Source organism: Microcaecilia unicolor, chromosome 3, assembly GCF_901765095.1.
Source record: "Microcaecilia unicolor chromosome 3, aMicUni1.1, whole genome shotgun sequence".
Taxonomy (NCBI): Eukaryota; Metazoa; Chordata; class Amphibia; order Gymnophiona; family Siphonopidae; genus Microcaecilia; species Microcaecilia unicolor.
Window position 1 is genome coordinate 268,503,096 of NC_044033.1, and position 21,930 is coordinate 268,525,025.

The 21,930-nt window shown below is 43.5% G+C and overlaps 1 protein-coding gene across 1 annotated transcript in view; it reads left to right on the forward strand.

The window, feature by feature from the left end:
- The first annotated feature begins 9,936 nt into the window (after positions 1 to 9,936).
- Positions 9,937 to 21,930, forward strand: part of PDE10A (phosphodiesterase 10A) — a 464,736-nt gene continuing 452,742 nt past the window's right edge. Inside the window, 1 exon segment of the mRNA XM_030198081.1 lies at positions 9,937 to 10,175. Coding sequence (XP_030053941.1) covers positions 10,112 to 10,175 — 64 coding nt within the window. The 5' untranslated portion in view covers positions 9,937 to 10,111.

Consider the following 21,930-nt stretch of genomic DNA (forward strand, 5'->3'; position numbering starts at 1 on the left):
TTTAACAGCAAATGTGTGTGTGCGTGTATATATAGATGCACACAAGAACGTGGTAATGATCTTCTTCAGAGCAGCAGTTTTAAAAGGGAACCGAGGCTTAATTCGTTTCCAGGATCGAAGGTGAAGTGAGATCGGTTTTAATGTAGCTTGCAGCATTCGTTTTGCTCTCTTCCTTTTTATTGTTCCTTATCTTTCACCTCTCTCGCATGCTTTTTTTTTTCTTTTAGATTTCGATATATAAACTAATTTATCTGCATTTAGATCTCCAGAGAGGAAGAAAAAAAAAGGGATCTGGCGTAAGAAATTGGAATCCGAAAAACAATCTTAGATGAGAAGACGATTTTCTGCATTCCTCCTAACAGCCATCGCAACTTTTCCTCCTCTTTCGAAGTAAAATTAAGATAAAAATGGGGAAAATACAGAAAAAGCGAAAGCAAGCTGCAGGTGACATTTTCCGGTGCAATGATAACCCGTGATAAAAAAAACAAAACAAAAATTAGCACATCTCCCCTCCCCTCCTGAGCGTATCCTCCAGTCTTTTCCCTACAATTTCTGGTTTGCTTAGGGTGTTATAAATCTTTATACAACAAACATCTTTCCGTGCACAGAAGCAACTTTACTCAGTGCTAAAATAAGCTGCAGTTGTCTTGCAGGTAATCATTACAAAGGCAAATCTTAAAAAGAGTTGATTTGTAATCATAGATCAAAGTGATGCGGTGGCGCTGTTCATATACATGTAGGGAAATAAAGGAGCATTGAAACTCCAATTCTCGATCACCTTTGTCCAAAAAGCTGTGGAAATAGGTGCCGGAGGAGCAGTTAGCTGTGTACAGAGTGGGGGAATGGGACTTAACTATAGCGCCTTTCTGTGGTTTTTGCAACTACTTCAAAGCGGTTTACGTAGTATATACAGACACTTGTTGTTGCTTTTTAAAAATCTTTTTATTGAAAAATTTGTCTTCATAATGTTTATAGCATGTAAATTAACCATAAAACAGAACAAAAAAAGAAAAAAAATAAAGCATCCCATATAGTTGGTGTAAAATTACACTTACTGCTTGTTTAAAGTCCATAAGATCTAAAAGATAATAATAGAAAAATTAATAATGATGATCATTGTATTTAAGTTTTAGTAGCCTGAGTCCAGGTGCTGATATTAGCACAATATGAGTCCAATGGGGCCCAAAATTTTAATGACACTTGCAACATAGGCTGTTTGAGGGCTAGAACAGTTTCATATTTTCTTATTACACACAGAAGGCTCTATCATTCCATAAAGTTTAGTTGCAAATTATCCTTCCAGTTGCATATGATATGATGGAGAGCAACTGCTATCATAATGCTGAACAGTTTTTGTTGATCATCTGGTATTGTAATGTCTGGGTTGGAGGCCCCTCGAATTATGGTTTTGTATGAAATATCCAGATCTCTGGGTAGGTCAAATATTACAACCATTCTGTTCCATATATAATTCCAATAAGCGTTAACATTTTTGTAGAAATATATCATATGGGCTAAAGAACCAGTTTCCTCTGAACAAGACCAGCATAGATCCAGTTTAGGTAAATTTCTAATTGAACTTGACTGGCTTAAATTCTGGTCTAAAACTCTAAGACCCACAAAATCAGAGGCAATATATCAATCATCTTACTTTACTTTTCATAAAGCATACAGGTACTTATTTGTACCTGGGGCAATGGAGGGTTAAGTGACTTGCCCAAGGTCACAAGGAACTGCAGTGGGAATCCAACCCAGTTCCCCAGGATTAAAGTCAGCTGCACTAACTATTATGCTGCTCCTCCACTCCAGAGAGGAAGCACAGCTCTCAGTTTCTTGCAGGGAATTGGGGTTTATTCTGCTGTACTGATGTAACATAGTAACATAACATAGTAGATGACGGCAGAAAAAAGACCTTCATGGTCCATCCAGTCTGCCCAACAAGATAAACTCATATGTGCTACTTTTTGTATATACCTTACCTTGATTTGTACCTGTCCTTTTCAGGGCGCAGACCATGTAAGTCTGCCCAGCACCAGCCCCGCTTCCCACCACCGGTTCTGGCACAGACCGTATAAGTCTGCCCAGCACTATCCCCGCCTCCTGTCACCGGCTGTGCCACCCAATCTCGGCTAAGCTCCTTAGGATCCATTCCTTCTGAACAAGATTCCTTTATGTTTATCCCACGCGTGCTTGAATTCTGTTCACATTTGCATGTATTTAAAGTATTGCCTTTGTAGGGGATGGGACGACTTCCCTATGAGGAAAGGCTTAAGTGGCTAGGGCTTTTCAGCTTCTATAAGAGACGACCAAGCAGAGAAATGATGGAGGTCTATAAAATACTGAGTGGAGTGGAACTGCTTGTTTACCCTTTCCAAAAATACTAGGACTAGGTGGCAGGCATTGAAGCTGCTAAGTAGTAAATTTAAAACAAACATGTAATTAAACTCTGGAATTCCTTGCCAGAGAATGTGGTAAAAGCAGTTAGCTTAGCAGGGTTTAAAAAGGTTTGGATACTTTCCTAAAAGAAAAGTCCATAAGCCATTATTAAGATGGACTTGGGGAAATCCACTAGCTTATTTCTAGGATAAGCAGCATAAAATCTGTTTTACTCTTTTGGAACCTTGCCAGGAACTTGTGACCTGGATTGGCTACTGTTAGAAATAGGATACTGGGCTTGATGGACTTTCAGTCTATCCCAGTATGGCAATGTTTATGTTTTAACCAAATATTTTATTTTAGGAAAGTGAATTGGTAGCAAATTTCTGATACTGATATGGAAAAAGAAGAGATCTTAAAGGTGGGAGAGGGAGTGAGGATCAAGAATAGGGAGAAAGAAGGACAATGGGGTGGGGGAGAAGGATTAAAATAGGAAATGAGGGAAGAGGAGAGAAGACTATGATAAGGATAGAGGTTAGATAATAGAGAGAGGATAGGAGAGGGGGGTTAACCTAACCCACACCTTCTGGGATCTTGAGGAAGGGGAGGGTTCGGATCTAGATAGAGAGGAGAAGGTATCCCTCCCCTGGAACTAGCCCTATGTTCCTTCAGGCCTCTACCCACTCCCCTGTCTTCCTTTTTACTCTCTCTCTGTATCCCCTTCTTACTCCATTCCTCTTTCCACCCATCTTAGGCACATATACATATATCTCCAACTATCCACCTCATCCCCTCATTTTACACAACTCTCCCAGCCCTTCCATAGAATCCCTATCCTTTCTTTCATAGAAGATACTGGTTCCCAAACCTATCCTACAGGACCACCAGCAAAGCAGTGTGAGAGTCCTTCAGTACCATTGCTGCAAGTACGGTGAGGGGGGGGGGGGGGTGATACTTTAACATTCTGTTTTCAATGGCTAGGGACAAATAGGCCCCCTGGACTCCTGCAGAACTAGTCTTTCCCTCGCTATTGAAAATTTGATAGTGGTAGGCATGCTTTACATGAAATATCTCTATTTATTAACTATATAAACAAAAAAGAAAGCGATCAGATCCCACAACCTGCATAACAAACAAATACATATAAAAACATTCAATGTGGACCAGGGAGTACTCACATCGTGGGCGACTGCATAGGAATCTTAGACAGTGTTGCTGAAAATTTGATATATTTCTCCCTGAAGAAGCGTCTTTGGGAAATACAGCTGGTGTCAGAGATATGGAGAGATCAACTTTGGGAGAAACAATGGAGTTCAACCTGCCACCATAAATAGTTCATCAAGTTTTCTACGTAAAACTTTGGATGATTTCAGTTTGTCATAATTTAAGTTCCATTTAAGACTTTTTATCATCTGGCCTTGTTTAGTTTTGCTCAGCATCAAATACAAATCAACTTGATAAGTTTGTTGGACATTTTTTTTTATGTTGTAGGAATAGTAGATTGACTTTATAGGGCTTCTTATGTGTGACGATGGGATGGTGGGTTGCTCTATGTTGAGGGTACCTGGTTCTGAGCACATATCACTTATAAATACATTTTTAAAAATGTTTTTAAATATCTATTTGTTACACAGGTTGTGGGATCCAATCTCTTATGGCTCTGTTTACTAAGGTGCGTTAGCGTTTTTAGCGTGTGCTAACCGTGTAGACACGCACAGGAATATTATGGTCATCTACTTGGTTAGCACGTGCTAAAAACACTAGTGTGGCTTAGTAAACACTCAAAGCAGGTTCAACGCGGCTTACATAGTAAAAGGAATACAGAACATTGTTAGAGAGGGTAAAAGTTAATTATACCAGAATAAATAGACGAGATGAGTAGGTAGAAAAAGGCAATGGAGAGGGGAGTAAGGTGGGAGATGAAGTATAGTTATATACTTTAGACCGGTATGTAAGGATTTTTCCCCATTTTCATATAGGTATTTATTAGGGATTTGAGACTCACTGATAAGGCTCATTTCTTACTACCGTCCCTGATGTCTTAGCCCTTTTAACCTAATAGCCGCTTCACCATCCAAGCCTCTCCATTAGAAAATACCGTCTCAGCGCACTGATTTTTCACACTGGCCCATGTCCTTCTCCTCCTTTGCCATCTGAGGTTGGCTAAACCATGTGACTGTAGTGGGCAGGGTGTTTCAAAGCAGCAGTTGGCAGGACAGCTCTGCTCAGACCCAACCTGGCTCGATCCTTGGCATGTTGTGGCAATTCTACAGGGACCAGCAGATTCTTATGTGATTCTTCCCATAACCAGGGAGACAAGGGCCCTGCTCTAGGCTTTAACCCTAGAGAATTGGAGATGTCAGTAAATACCTGGGATTGGAAGGAGAGGCTAGATGGGAAAGCACAGTGGCTGTTCTTTGCTTTTCACTTCCCACTTCAAGGTGGAGTTGCTGAAGTAGAGAGCACAGTGAATATTCTCTTTCTTTGATTTGTTGCAGGCTTAGCCTCTGCTCCCCCCCCCCCCCCCCCATTCTATTTTCTGCCTCCTGCCCAGGAAGGAAGAGGCTGAGGCAGGAAAGAGGGCTGTTCTCTGTTGCGGTGTCCATATCTTGCAAGAGGAAAATGGGTGGAAGGCAAGCATACCGGGATCAGTTCTGGAGAAAGGGGAAGAGGGTAGGATCAGGCTTGGGGACAGAGAGGGAAGGCTGCGAAAATGAAGAATGATTGATCATACCATACCATGCTACAGTCGTGCCCGTCGCTGCCCCTTACCTGGCCCCACCCACTTCACCAGTACCACTGTGAGGAGATGGTGGGCGGGAGCAATTGTGGCACTCCTCCGTATTTGCAACCTGTGTGGCTGCACCCCCTTGCTCTGGTGCTGGAGAGTGTTGATTCTTTCTTTCCCCTGCTGGTCCGTACTGAACCTCAGGGTGAACAGGACTCAAGACGTTCGCAGGGATGATAATGTATTGTGGACAAGCCTCACTGTTCACCTTTCTGTGCCTGCTAACAGGTGAGATCACTTACGGAGAGAGAGGAGTGAGAGATTCTCATTGTGAAAGAATGCAGTTTTTCCAGCTGTAATTAAAGCACTAGGGCCAACAAATAATACTTTTAGTTAGTTTCATTGGCATCTAAAACAACCCGATTTAAGATCCTTTTTTAAAATAGTGACATGTTTAATTCCTAGGGAGATGGTGTATAGTTCATGGCTTTTCAAACTGGTCCTGGGGACCCACAGCCAGTCAGGTTTCCAGAATACACAAAATTAATATTCATGGAATCAATTTGCATGCACTAGATCTCAGTGTATGCAAACTGCTCTTGTGCATATTCACTGAAAACCTGCCTTGCTGTGGGGTCCGCAGGACAGGTTTGGGAAGCCGTGGCTGCTGAACCCCATGGGTCTCACTGATGGTTGGGAATTTTGTTATTCTATCTACCAATGCTTAAAGTTTATTGCAGTTTTTTTATATATACAGTAATACCTCGGTTTTCGTTGACTTCGGTTATCGTTGGTTTCGGTTTTCGTAGATTTTTTTCCGTGAGAAATTTGTCTCGGATTTCGTTGGCGTGCCCACGTGACCTTGCTGCTAATTTTGCAAAAACGCATTCTCCTGCTCAGTGTGGCGTTGTTTCTCGTTGTGTGAGCATCACCCCGCGCGTCTAGCCAAACAATTCCATTGCTTTCCAGTGTTTTTGTGCTTTTTTTTATTCACATGGAAATAATTGCCTAGGTTTTCGCCGATTGTTTTCGGACAGATTATCGACGTAAACTGGGGGTATCACTGTATAATGAAGTTATTGACTGCCTTGAATGCTCTGCAGATTGGAATATCAGAAGACAAAGAGCAGACCTATAGAAACAATTCTTGGTTTCCAAGATCAGGGTTTCCTCAAGTCCTGGAGTACCCCCTTGCCAGTCAGGGTTTCAGGATATCCACATTGAATATACATAATATTAATTTGCATACAGTATTATATGCAAATCTCTTTCATGCATATTCATTGTGGATAGGGTTACCATTCGTCCGGATTTCCCCGGACATGTCCTCTTTTTGAGGGCATGTCCGGGGCGTCCGGCGGATTTTGCCTGCACCCACGTTTGTCCGGATTTCTGGACAAACGTGGGCGCGGGTGCGGGCAGGCGCGTGCGTGTGGGCGGGCGATCGGCGCCGTGGTAACCCTACTCCCGTCCCCTCCCCTTCCTTACCATGTTCCCTGGTGGTCTAGTGACGTCTTCGAGGCAGGAAAGAGCCCCCTCTTTCCTGCCTGGAGCGCTGCCTCCCCTGTCTATCATCCTCCTCAGTCTGGCTGGGGATTCAAAATGGCCGCCGAGAGTTGAACTCTCGCGAGGCCACTTCAACTCTCGGTGGCCATTTTGAATCTCCAGCCAGACCGAGGAGGATGCAGCAGGCAAGGACAGGCAGCGCTCCGGGCAGGAAAGAGGGGGCTCTTTCCTGCCCCGAAGAGAAGACCCTACTAGACCACCAGGGCTAGATAGTAAGTGAGGGGGGGAATATGTGAGGGGGGGGGGAACCATGTGACGGGGGGCGGGGAATAGAGGGGCGGAACGAGGACCCGAAGGGGCGTGGCGGGGGCGGGGTATGAGGCGTGGCGGGGGCGGGGTAGGGGGCGTGACATGTGTCCTCTTTTTCAGAGGACACAAAATGGTAACCCTAATTGTGGACATCCTGAAAACCTGACTGACAACGGGGTACTGTAGGACTGACCGGACCACTATCCTAGATAAGTAAATAAAGAAGGAGGGGAAAGAAGGGGTGTGGGTTTCAGGGGAGGTTAGGAAAGAATGTTTCCTTGGGAAAAAGAACTAGAGCATAGCCTTGGTCTTCACAACTGGTCCTCCAATGGGTGAAGTTTTCAGGCTAACTTTAATGAATATGCATGAAGGTGATTCAGATGCCTACTATCTCTATCATGCCTTAAATCTGTCTCGCACATATTAAGGATAGCCTGAAACCTGACCCGTTAGCAGCCCTCTGGCGACTGGAGTGAACACCAAGGGCATACAACATGAAAGAACTGAGAGGGAAGGGAGGGAGGGAGGAAAAAGCAGTGAACCTTGTAGGGCAAACTTACAAAATGATAATGAAATATAAAAAGGCACAGAGAAATAATCCAGAGCGAGAAGGTGAGAAAGCCTAGAGCTACTGCTACTTATTTCTACAGTGCTACTAGAGGTACACAGCACTGTACACTACACATGTAACAGTCCCTGCTGGACAGAGCTTGCAATCTATTCAAGGGATAGAAGGGATTAGGCAAGTACTTATTGTGGGAATGATTAAAGCAGACATGGGTACTAAACAAGTGAATAGGAGTTAGGAATTAAAAGCAGCCTAAAAAAGATGGACTTTTAGACTAGACTTAAATACGACTTAAATACATCCAGAGACGAGCATGACATACTGACTGGGGAAGTCTATTCCAGGCATACTGTGCAGCAAGATAAAAGGAACAGAGTCTGGAGTTGGCACTGGAGGAAAAAGGTGCAGGTAAGAGACTTTCCAGATGAAGGAGTTCCTGGGGAGGGGTGTAGGTAGAGATAAGAGTTGAGAAATATAGAGGAGAGAATTCTCTGTAAGAGAACTATATTCAGAAAGGGATAAGGAGCCAATGAAGTGACCTGAGGAGAGGGCTAATGTGAGCACAGCGACACTGGCACTATATAAGTCATGCAGCAGAATTTTGAACAGATTGAAGGTGAGAGATATATGGCTTTAGTGGGAGACCTGTGAGAAGCAAGATCCAGTAATCTAAATTAAGTGGATAAGAGCTTGAATAGAATGTTCAGAAAGGAACGAGACAGCCCTCATTTGAAGGAATTAAATTTAAAGTATATGTCACCTTTTCCAGTCTCTGGAGCTTTCAAGGCAACCTATAACTTCATTAAAAAAAACCCCAACCATAAACCATACAATTCCCAACCATCAGAAACAAAGCAATCAATCTTTTCCCTGCCTTCTTCTGAAACCCACCAAAGCAGCTTACTCCCCAAATCCCGCCTTATTCAGTTATCTAGAAAACCAAAGAACTCTTGTTTCTCTGGACATCTACCCCCTTACATTTTATTGTTCCATTCATCCATCATGCAAGTACGATTCAGTAGGAAAACCGAAACGCCACGCAAGGAGTTCTGTTTGATCCATCAATGGTTTTCAATAGCCGTCTCGCTTTTGAATGAAACACACTCTGCACGTTTGGAAGCGGTTTTGCTGGAGTTCAAAATAATTTCATTTATTTTGTTGCGATGTGCCCAGTTGCCTGGTTTAAATGTATTCGGCAGTTTGGGATTCCTTTCTAGTAAGGTTATTTTTCTTTTTCTGGTCGAACTTGGCAAACAAGGCTGCACAGGTTGAAAGGTAATAGGTTTGTTTAGAGCCAAAATCAAGGCGTCATTCATTCTCGTCTGCAATATTATTATAAAAAGACATCGGGTAGGCTGACAGAGAGGTCACGGTTCAGCGCTACAAAACAAATCACAACATTAAAGGAATTTGGATGCCATTTGCCTTAATTGAACCCTGCAAGCGCTGCCTTCGCCCCATTAACACGGTTAGAACACGGGAAGGTGCTTTTGTATTGCTGAGTCTTATTAAAAGAAAAAGAAACCCACTCACTCCCTGGTATGATGGGTCTCCTTAGCAGGAGCCTTTGACACAATCTGGGGACTAGGGAAAGGGAAAAAAAAAAAAAAGAAAGGTGTAAGTTAGGAATAATTGTTCCGCCAGTGGGCGTTTTCTGACTCTGCTTGACTCGGGGAAGCAATGAAACGATTTTCTTTGTTTGCCAGGGAACAATAAATAAATAAAAAAATGCTTTGCAATACAGAAAGGATTAAAGGGAAGCAAATAACTAAATAACAGGAAAAAAAACCCACACCAAAATTCCAGAAAAGATGAATCCCTTTATCTGAAACATCAACCTTTCTCCCCAGATCATTTATAATCAAGAAAGGGAGAAAAAATGCTGACAATCGTGTTGCCTCGAGAGCTCTCGGGGGACTAAGACAGGCAGATCGCATCCTTCCTCACACCCACAGCTCTCGCTGTCTTGGCTGCCTCCTCCTCCCCTCCCCCCCTCTTTCTCCTGCCTATGCAATACGTCCTGCCCCAAACTCCCGCGAAAGGAGGAGGAGAGGAAGAGGATGTCCAACCCTGAGAAAGTGCTCTCAGCACAGCCCCAGACCCCCCTGATCGCTGCAGGAAAAAATCGCAGGTTTGGTCCTCAGCGATCGCACTTGCTCGGCGTTGGCAGCAGAGACGGCGGGAGCGGCTGCCGGGCCGCCCGGGGCTCCCTTCTCCTGCTCTCGGCGGGCAAAGACAGCACCTCGGCGGCGGAGCCGTCCTCCCTCTCCAGCGCCCGGCCCAGCCCGGTTCTCCGAGGGAGGCGACGGGGCGCGAGCGAAAGAGCAGCAGCGGAGGCGCTCAATCTGAACCCCGAGCCCTGCAGGAGCAGCGCGGATCTCGGCTTCGCTTCCTCCGCCGCCGCCGCTCTGCAGGGTTTGCTGCTGTTTCCCGGCGGCGGGCCCCCGGTTCCTCTCTGTCGCCAGCTGTGGTCCTACAATATCCTGCGAGGTTGCTGGGACGGTCGTAACAACTGTACGAAAAATAAGACGAACGATCCGAAGAATTACTCCATCCTCAGCTTCGGCACTCCGGCTGCCCTACCCTCCTCCTCCTCCTGCTCTGCCCTGCTTTTGGGGACAGACATGGAAGATGGACCTTCTTCTGCAAGCTGCTTTCGAAGGTTCACGGACTGTTTCCTAAGCACAAGTAGGTGTTGGTTTGCGCGATTATGATGATTATTTTTAAAAGTTATTTTTTCTCTCTTTTTTTTTTTTTTTTTTTTTTTTTTTTGCTGGGATCTGTTCCATTCCATGGCTGGGGGGACAGAAGGGAGAATGTCTCTAAAACGTATATATTTTTGTCGCCTTATATCAAAAGTTTGCCTTCGGAAACCTCATAAGCCTGCACGCTTGCGAATTTGGGATGTCTGGGCTAATAGTCGCCATCCCTCTCCACCTGGCGGCGCGCAAATCTGCGCGCGCTACGCCTGCAACTGGTCTGCTCGAAAGCCACCGAAATACCAAATGGGATAAGGAGGAGAATCAGATTAGAGAAACGTTTAACAAACCTCCCCCTCACCTAGAAGCGACCAAGTACTATTTAATGGGTTCATTTCCCCAGTGTTTGTTTCCAAGTGTAACTTGCTGAAGACGATGTACCAGTTTGGGGGGGGGGGGGGGGAATCGCTCAAGTACTGCAGTTCTCCGAGGTAGAAATTGCTGTGCTAGACGAAAGGGAGCTGAAATAGCGAATACAGGGCTGATAAGGGCGTTATCTAGCGCATGTACTTTCCCCCTATGAAATGTATTGAAGTGGGCGATTTAAAGCCCGGGGGGGGGGGGGGGGGAGGGGAGTCTTGGGAGTACTAGAAGGCAGATCATTTCTCATTTGCAATCGGAGCATGTTCACAATCGTTAACAGACACACACCAAAACCCACCAGCAACAAAAGACAAAAACCTCTGCAATCTCCAGTTACCTGGATCTAAAATAGTTAAGAGGGGGGAGGGGGAGAGAGAGACGGTCCGTTTCTGTTAAAAAAAAAAGTAGCTCTGCCGCTGCTTTGCTGAATAAGAATCGGTTTTGGAAAGCCAAGGTGCTGTTAGAATCGTAATAATTATGATCATTTGTAAACATTGCTTCTCTTTCCATTTCCCCTATTGAAGCTAATCTATTGATAGGCATCTCAGTCTTACAGTATGTTCTTCTGTTTCTCGCGTTTAAGCTTCAACTGAATCGTTCACAATCATTCAAATATTGGGTGGGGGGTTTTTTTTATCAGTTTTTATGGAGGTTTTTTGTTAATGAGTTTTTCTCCATCCTAATTACTGTGTGGTTGCAATCAATACATCATTTTACAAACAAACCCTAAGAGGACCTGATAAAATCGTCTAAGGTGGTTCTTTCTGGGTTTCACGTTCTAGCGTTTGAAAAGCAAGTGGTTAGTGGAGGCACCCCAGCCAGTCAGGTTTTCAGGATATCCACTATGAATATTCATGAGAGATTTGCATGCAGTGGAGGTAGTGCATGCAAATCTGTCTCATGAATATTCATAATGGATATCCTGAAAACCTGACTGGCTCCGGTGCCTCCAGGACCAGGTTTGGGAACTACTGAAGACTCTTTTCCTCCTTGGTTGCCTACAGGTCTGTCTTGTTTTGGATGGGGCTGTAGTTTGTCCTGTCTAGAATGGAGGTGACAGGACAGATCCAGCTAGTGCTAGTGACATGCAGATAGGCAGTGCCTATGTGTGCCAGACGGGGGGGGGGGGGGGGGGGGGGGGGGGGGGGGGAGGAAGAGGAGAGGAATAGTAGCTTACCATACAGCTTGTCTTGGTGTTTTTTGAGAAGTGCTTTCTTGCAACATGGATCTTGAGTGAACTCTATTTGCAGTTAGGGGCTTCGGGTTAATTGCTGCTCCTGCTGACTCATTCACAAAAGTCTCAATGGATTCTTTTAATCATACATGACTTTTAACAGCTTTAGGGTTAGTTTTTTTTAAAATCAAGAATGCTAAATGCCTTTTTATAAGAGAGTAGAAAATGGTTTACCTCCAGGAAGGAATGGGGGGGGGGGGGGGGGGATACATTTTGCAGTATTGTTTTTTTGAGGATGTCCTGTGCTAAGACCCAGGAAAATTCCATACACGTCCCAAACAGGTCTCCTTTTTTCAAATGGGGAAATATTTACGAGTCGCCTTTCACAGGGGCAACGAATGCCACCTTTCTGAGTTTATATGCAGAGCAGATCAAGGGAGCCCCAGGATTTGGTGATTTACTTCCAGTCAACATTATGGGTGGTTTAAGCAGGGTCAGGGACTTGACTGAGGGCAACCAATAGAGGCTTTCACATTGTTCTCATACTGGCACGATGTAAAAAGTCCAAACATACGTTCACTGTGACAGGAGCTTACTTAGTGAAGATTATTATACAGTAGCAGCAACAATGGTAGACACCAATCAATGCATCCCAATAGGCCTCATTTGGCTGTACTAGGACTAGGCAGTACGAGGAACTGCAGTGAATAAATCCTTGCTCTTTAGCACGGGTTGTCGATTTGTGGCATTCCAGTACCTGTTAAAGTGACCCGTGACTGGTATGAGTCGGATGGTACAATTGACAAATAATACCTGAGTCAACAAAAAAACTGAGCACAAGTACCTTTGCAGATTTGGACATCATTGTAGGCGAGGATTTCTCGCTGGCTGTAGCGGGCCAGGGTCCCGCCTTTGATTGAACTTTTGGACAATTATGAGACCTGCTTGGTATAGCTAACAACTGAATATATTGTGTGGAATGACTGTGAGCCATCCTCACTGAGTTGATATAACAAGGGTTGAATGATGGGTACAGGAGAACCCAGCAAAATCCGTGTGATGTATTAATGTATGTGGATGTTTATGTGTTGGCATATTAAAAAGTTTGTATATTTATAATTGGAGTGCATTTGGGGTATAGTGTACTAGGACTAGGACAGAAAGCAGTTGATCATGGAAAAACTCAGCAGTATTGCCTGAGGTCTGTATTAGAGAATTCCAAACGCGCCAACACACACAGAATGTGTTCTCTCCACAGAAGAACAACGAAGCAAAGGAAACAGTGGATACAAAAAAATCCTCTCTCAAGTGGTGTCTTCTTAAACAAGTTCTTTATTGCAAAACAATTAAAACAACGACCCGACACGAATCGTGTTTCGGCCGTTTAGGCCTGCGTCAGGGGTCTCGCCAGCACAGGCTTTCCCGCAGCTTGTTGCGGCCTCCAAACGATTAAGTGAGAGCGGGAGGGGAAGACAAAAGCATTAAACTAATGAATGGGAACAAAATAAGATTAATTACTTTCCACTTAACCGTTTGGAGGCCGCAACAAGCTGCGGGAAAGCCTGTGCTGGCGAGACCCCTGACGCAGGCCTATACGGCCGAAACACGATTCGTGTCGGGTCGTTGTTTTAATTGTTTTGCAATAAAGAACTTGTTTAAGAAGACACCACTTGAGAGAGGATTTTTTTGTATCCACTGTTTCCTTTGCTTCGTTTTTCTGTATTAGAGAATGACATGGAGACAGAGTTTGCCCCCTGTCCCTGTGAATTCTGTCTCCATCTGTACCCCATCCCGCAGGCCCTGTCTCCGTCCCCACAGTTTCTGTCCCCGTCCCTGCCCCATCCCCTTGGGCTCTGTCCTCAACTGCAGAAGCCTCAAACACTTATGATTTTATATTTAAATTTTTATTTATTTATTTGTTGCATTTGTATTCCACATTTCCCACCTCTTTGCAGGCTCAATGTGGCTTACAGTACATCATGAATAATGGAGATATATGGTATATAAGAAAATATACATTTTGTATTACAGAGGATCTTGGGTAACATGATAGTGATAGTACCTGAAAGTAGTTTAACAAGCAAGTATTGTAAGACAGTACTGGGTATATGTATAGGAATTTACGTTTGTTGATCTTTGCGGTATGCCTTGTTAAAGAGCTGGGTCTTCAGTAGTTTGCGGAAGTTGGCTAGTTCATAAATCGTTTTTAAGTTGCACGGCAACGCATGCTGTTCAACTGTTGTTTATAAATCACAAATAGAAAACAATAATAACAACAAGCAACTGTGATAACCCCCCCCATCTACCCTTCCAACCCCAACAATAGCTGACTTCTACTACCCCAAGGAATCCTAACCCACCCTGTTAAAATGTCCAGGGGTACAAAATACAGCCCGTTCTGTATGCCCTAGTAGGGGAGAAATATGCCCTATGAAGCACTATTATGATTTTTTAAATCTGTGGATGAATATGTCATTAATAATCTCAGGATTCAGTCTAGCTCTTCTGTCTTCCACAGTCCTTCCTGCAATAGAAGTTGTCTTCTTAGCAGATGTGCTGGTAGCAGGAATGTACATGATCCCCCATGCAACTTTTCCTAGTTGTGGCCAGCATGTTTGTTTGCTTTTCAAAAAAAAAAAAAAAATCAAAATGTCATCATTTGCATCACTCAAACAAATATATAAATAACAGTCCAGTTCATTAACAAGTTTCAAAGTAGAAAATGACAGACTCTGTCCCCATCCCTGCCCCGTCCTCGCTGGATCTGTCCTCGTCCCTGTCCCGTCCCTTCAGGCTTTGTCCCTGTGGGCTCTGTCCCTGTCGCCACGGTTACCACGGTTCCCCCATCCCTGTGTCATTCTGTAGTCTATCTCCATCCTGCTATTCCTCTTAACACTTGGAGCTGGGACTTGCCACCCTTCTGCTCAGCCTTCCCCACCCCCACGCCCAACCTCCCTTTGCCGTCTCCCAATCAATCCCGTATCAATAAACAGCACCACATACAAGAAACATATGGCAGAAACCGGCCACAGCTTTGCATATTAATAAGTACATAAATATTGCCGTACTGGGACAGACCAAAGGTCCATCAGGGCCAGCATCCTGTTTCCAACAGTGGCCAATCCAGGTCACAAGTACCTGGCAAGATCCCAAAAAAGTACAATACATTTTATGCTGCTTATCCTAGAAATAAGCAGTGGATTTTCCCCAAGTCCATTTTAATAATGGTCTATGGACTTTTCCTTTAGGAACATAATAACTTGGTAACATAGTAGATGACGGCAGATAAATACCTGTACGGTCCATCCAATCTGCCCAGCAAGATAATCTCATTGTATGTGATAAATTATATGTATACATGTCCTTGATTTGTCCTTCAAGCAGCAAAGAAGAGAGGGTCCAATAGTACACAAAATCCAGCAACAAAATGAAGCACAAAAGGGCCTCCAGAACTGGAGCAATTGTACAATCATTAAAGATTGTGCCATTGTTCCAGTTCTGGAGCCCCTTTTGTGCTTATTTTTGTTGCTTGATTTGTCCTTAGAAGTCTGCCCAGCACTGGTTTTGCTTTCCAATTACCAGTGTTGCCACCTTTTCCCGCTAAGCTTCTGTGGATCTATTCCTTCTAAACAGGATTCTTTTGTGTTTATCCCGTGCTTTTTTGAAATACATTACCGTTTTCATCTCCACCACCTCCGGCGGAAGGGCATTCCAAGTATCTACCACCCTCTCCATGAAAAAATACTTCCTGACATTGGAAGCCATCTAAACCTTTTTTAAACCCTGCTAAGCTAACTGCTTTTAATACATTCTCTGGCAACGAATTCCAGAGTTTAATTACACATTGAGTGAAGAAACATTTTCTCCGATTTGTTTTAAATTTACAACTTTGTAGCTTCATTGTGTGGCCCCTAGTCCCAGTATTTTTGGAAAGAGTAAACAAGTGATCCACGCCTACTTATTCCACTCCACTCATTATTTTATAGACCTCTATCATATCTCCCCTCAGCCGTCTTTTCTCCAAACTGAAGAGCCCTAGCTGGTTTAGGCGTTCCTCATAGGGAAGTCATCCCATCCCTATAATTTTTGTCACCCTTCTCTGTACCTTTTCTAATTGTACGATATCTTTTTTAAGCTACAGTGCCCAGAATTGAACACAATATTCAAGGTGCGGTTGCACCATGGAGCGATACAAAGGCATTATAATGTCTTCATTTTTGTTTTCCATTCCTTTCCTAATAATACCTAATATTCTATTTGCTTTCTTAGCTGCCGCACACTGAGCAGAGGGTTTCAGTGTATCATCAACGCTGCCGCCTAGATCCCTTTCCTGGTCAGTGACTCCTAACATTGAACCTTGCATTACGTAGCTGTAATTCAGGTTCCTCTGGAGTCTTTCATGAGATACTTTGCCAAACGCCTTTTGAAAATCCATATACACAATATTGACCGGCTCACCTTTATCCACATGTTTGTTCACCTCTTCAATGAAATGTAATAGATTGGTAAGGCAAGATTTTCCTTCACTAAATCCAAGTTGGCCTTGTCTCATTAATCCATGCTTTTGAATGTGCTCTGTAATTTTGTTCTTTATATTAGTCTCTACCATATCAAGTACATAACAAAGAGTAAACAGCACTGACAACCCGAGCTATCACAGAATTATTTGACCTCTATTAAATCGTGCCCCTTTGCCTCGCTGTGACAACTAGGGCAAAGGCAGGACATGACCCTCAATGCCCGATCTATTGTGGGTCACCCAACCCTCCTACTCTTAGCTCTTTAAGTTAGACACTTATCAGATGATGAGCTGAAGCCCCTAGCTCAGGTGTCCCCCTCTGTCATGACATATTAAACACCCTTCCCCCAAACCCCGGGTGAATCCACTTAGCCCTAATCAGGGAGGTCTGGCTGGAAAAGCTGCCTCTGAGGAACAGGGTGAAGACCTAGTGACCCAGAGACAGCTGCTCCCTTAAGTACCCCTTCTCCTAGCCTGCCCCCTTTGGTCCTACTCCAATCCCAGCACGAAAAACCAGAGAGAACTTTATTTTAAAACTAAACTTCCTATGTGCCACTGGTTAACCCTTCTATTCGCTCCCCTCTTGACCTCCCCTCCCCACCTGCCCTGCCAGTGGCCTGTCACTCATTCCATAAACCTCCCTGTTATCTCCTCTGAACAAGGGTTATCAAAGTAGTCCAGCAGAGGGGTTAGCTTGGCCCAAGGTTAGCCTCGCCTGTGAGACTAGCTCTTGGGCTCACTCTTGCTGAGAATTTTCATGACGTGTTTTTATCTTGGGGATCCTGCTTCCTCTTTAGGACGAGGGGAGACTATAGTTATACCGTTTTTAAATATTAAACCCAGAAACAGCTGCTGGAAAACTAGAGATTTTGCAAGGGGTGCTGCATTAGAAATCTTCCCGGACCCAGACTAGGAGACTGGATGATATTCTTTATACAGGGTGAGGACCGTAACAGAAGATGTTGATGCCTTGAATTGCGCAGAATGCTATGCTATTTTTACACTAGGAATATCTCTCCCAACGCACACGATTTGAAGACACGTGTTCATTTGCCTATCTGGAATGCTCTGGAGCACCTATTTTCATGAGAGGCCCCACAAATACTTGTATTCTACTGCTAGGATTCAAAACATAGGGGTTCACTGTAGGGCATAGGAAGTGTCACAGGACTCGTATATCTTCTTACTCCTTTTAACCCTTTGTGTTCTCACAAAACATACTTCAAACATTTTGGGGGTCATTTGTTAACAGTATGTGCTAATGTCATTATTACATGTTAGTTGCCACAGGGCCTGTTATATAATTAACAGCATTTGCACAGGCTATTAGTAAATGATCCCCAATATGTAATACATACACATTTGATATACAAAACTAGAGGAGGAAGTAAAATGCCACTTTTGTAGATGTACGCGATCCATAATGGGCTGTATGCCTGTCACATCCATTAGCATACAAAGAACCGCAGATTCCATTCCTATAAAGATTAGATATGACGCTACTTGATAAAGGGAAAGGGAAATGGGACTTGATATACCGCCTTTCTGAGGTTTTTGCAACTACATTCAAAGCGGTTTACATATATTCAGGTACTTATTTTGTACCAGGGGCAATGGAGGTGTTAAGTGACTTGCCCAGAGTCACAGGGAGCTGCAGTGGGAATCAAACTCAGTTCCCCAGGATCAAAGTCCACTGCACTAACCACTAGGCTACTCCGATCATATAGAAATGCTTTATGTTGCAGGTATTAGAGAAAAATCTCTATATTGTTTCTGATCCTCTATAACCAGAGCATATTAAACATTACTCCGATAAATTCTTTAAAAAAGAGGCAGCGGGGTAGAAATATATAACGAATCTTAAAGATATTCTTTTCCTGAGGGAGCAATATGGCTTCCATTCTGTAGAAAGACCAGTTATGTAGATTTACATTCCCATCCACTCATGTACTGCTGACTGATATGGTCAGGACACAAATTCCACAGGCATGCCTCTCCCAGTCACAGTCCCAAGATGGAAATAATTTCTGCATGTACATAAGTGCTGCCCTCAACACATTGATTTACCAGTCGGGTCCTCTTACGCACAGGCCGCAAGGTTTACACACCTGAAGTACCTCAGGCTGTACATTAGTCTTTAAGTAGAAAGGTAGAAAAGGATACTTCACTTAAGAGACAAAAAGATGAAGAATATTAATTTTATCTCACATTGGATGCTAAACTGGCACATTTATCAGTTGCCAGCTCTGCCTTGGAAAATAAGGGAAACTTATTGAACGGTATATACATATGAATCCTTCAGTATAGATCTGTATACATACAGCACTCCATTATAATGTGTTCCTCTAATACACCCCGTTTACAGTCATGAAATGCAATTTTTGTATTGGGCCTCTCCCATCGGACAAGGACTGGTAAACATATCTGCTTTTCTGTTTTTTTCCCCAAAAGGAACACATAACGGGCCAGATTCTATATATATGGGCCTAAAAAATCCGCGTGGTAAACATTTCCGCCTAAGCGCTTAGTTGATATCTCAGCGTTAAAAACTGCGTGCGTCCATTTACACCAACGAAAACATGGTGTAAATCCCAGTGCTTAGATTTATTTGCACTGAGCCATATTCTATATCAACGCGTGTAAAATTTGAAATGCCCATTTCCCCGCCCATAGTCATGCCCTTTTTGACCTGCACGCTTTAGAATGTAGGCACTGTGCATTACAGAATCTGCTTGGTGAGTTATGCACGTAAATTCAAATTATTGCCAGTTAGTTCTCGTTATTGCTTGTTAAATGTTGTTAAATATGCTGATTGGCTTGTTTTTTTTCGTTTTGTTACATTTGTACCCCGCGCTTTCCCACTCATGGCAGGCTCAATGCAGCAGGCAATGGAGGGTTAAGTGACTTGCCCAGAGTCACAAGGAGCTGCCTGTGCCAGGAATCAAACTCAGTTCCTCAGGACCAAAGTCCACTACCCTAACCACTAGGCCACTCCTCCACTGCGCGTGGTTATAGAATACGCCTTGATTTTGGGTGTGGTATATAGAGTCCGGCAGAATGGGACTAATTCTCAAAAGGTTTCCTAAAGTTAGACTCCTACCTCCAGCTTCTATAAACGGTGACTAAAGCTGCGCATGCAAATCAGTGCATGCAGCCAATTTGCGCGCGCAATGCAATTGCTTAAGCCAATCAGTTCCAATAACTGGCTGCTAACAACCAATTATTGCTGTTAATTGTCCTCAATTAGGAATTACTACTACTACTACTAATAGCATTTATATAGCGCTACCAGACGCACGCAGTGCTGTACATTTGAATTACACGTGGATCACATTCTGTAACGATCCATGCATAAATCCTAGCTCATGTAAATTTGGGGGGTGTGGCTCGGGGGCATTCCAAACTTTTATGAGCATAAATATAGAATTCAGCCAAACTGTGCCTAATTTAGGCGCTGGCATTTACACCTATTTTTTAAGCAGGCGTTTTATGCCCTAAGCACTATTCTATAAAGCAGCGTTTCCCAAGTCCGGTCCTGGAGTACCCCCCTTGCCAGCCAGGTTTTCAGGATATCCACAATGAATATGCATGAAGTTGATTTGCATACACTGCCTCCATTATATGCAAATTTCTCATGCCTATTCATTGTGGAAATCCTGAAAACCTGACTAGCAAAGGGGTACTCCAGGACCGGACTTGGGAAACTTCTATAAAGGATGTGTACCTGTTTTAGAATAGCGCTTGGAGCCAGATTCTATATAAGGTGCCTAAAAATTCCCCACAGTAAACATTTCCACCTAAGTGTATTCTATAAGTGGCGCCTAGATTTAGGCACGGTATATAGAATATGTTTAGTTGATATCCCAGCACAAATTTTGGAACTGCCATGAAATGCCCATTTCCCCGCCTATAGCCATGCTTTTAGTGAACTGCGTGCATTAGAATTTAGGTGCAGTTCATTACAGAATAAGCTTAGCAAGTTGTGTGCGTAAATTCGAATTATTGCCAATTAGTGCTCATTATTGCTTGTTAAGTGCTTGTCAACGCTGATTAGCTTGTTAAGCTAATTAAGTTACACGTGCTGTTAATAGAACATGCCTGGATTTTGGCGTGGATCTCTACAGAACATTGCCCCTCTCCCTTAAGAAAAGTCCCTCCGATAGACTGGGCCACCTTAAAAATAGTCCCTCCAACAATCTGAACTACCTTAAGAACATGAGACCCACCCCAGGAGGAGGTGAGCTGTGAGGGGTGGAGCCCATACCTGGGAGTATAAGAGACAGATCCAGGCTGAGGATAATGAGGCCCAGGGAGCTGAATCCCCAGCAGATGACGCTGAAGCTACCGTTCCTTAATCGTGCCTGGCTGAGGTAAGCCATTTGGCGGGAGCCCTTTTACTAAGCCGTGTAAGCATCTACGCATGCCCAACGCGTGCCAAAATGGAGTTACCACCGGACTACCGCATGGCTCTTGCAGTAATTTCATTTTTGGTGCACGCCCGATACACGGGTCTTAAAAATATTTTTATTTTCAGGTGCGCATAATGAACGTGTGCCAAGTGGCATTTGACGCACATAGGTCATTACCGCCCGGATTCTTTACCGCTAGGCCAATGCCTGGCGGTAAGGTCTCAGACCAAAAATGCATGCATGGCAATTTTGATTTTGCCGCATGTCCATTTTTGGCAAAAAAGGGCCTTTTTTACAGGCGTGCTAAAAAACGGATCGGCGTGTGCCCAAAATCCCTACCTACACTACTGCAAGTCATTTCTCAGCGCACCTTAGTAAAAGAATCCCTTGATTTACCAGACTGAACTTTATACATTTTTGCTTTGCAGTCTGGCTGGAGCCAGACTCAGTGGCGTAGCTAGGGTAGTTGAGACCCGGGGCCGGTCATTTTTTAACACCCCTCCCCCCAAATCCAGTGCCTGTACCGAGAATACAAAACACTTAGGACCTATAGAGCAATTCTACCATACCATAAGCAGTAATTTGTACGAGTCACACAAGGAAAAGGAAAGCATCTTAAACACTACAGTGAGCACTAGAATATCAATTCACCTATTGTAAAACGAAAACAGACAGATTAGTACAGATCATCGATCCTGCACAGTCAATGCCAACCGAAAGCCATGTCTTTTTCACAAACACAGATACATCCTAATCCACTATAGAATAAGTAATCATAAACTTTCTATTTAGACAAAAATTAAACTGAACCCCCGATGCCAGACTCTGCATACAATGCAACACCACAGAAACAGAAAATGTCCCCTAGTACTGTGCAAAATATAAAGACAGCAGATGTAAATTTGAAAAAACTAACAAGTACCAATCACCACTTTACAAATTAACAAATAGAAATAGAACAAATACAGAAAATAAAATAATACCATTTTATTGGACTAATACATTTAGCTTCCAGAGGCCAAAATCTCCTTCCTCAGGTCAATACAGTATAGTGCTGTTACAGTATCCTATCCTGACCTGAGGAAGGGGGTTTTGTTCTCTGAAAGTTGTCAAAATGTATTAAAATTAGGCCAATAAAAAGATTACCTTATTTACATGTTCTATTTATAAACATTTATTAACACAGCTACAATACTATATCCTAAAGCAAAAAAATAAA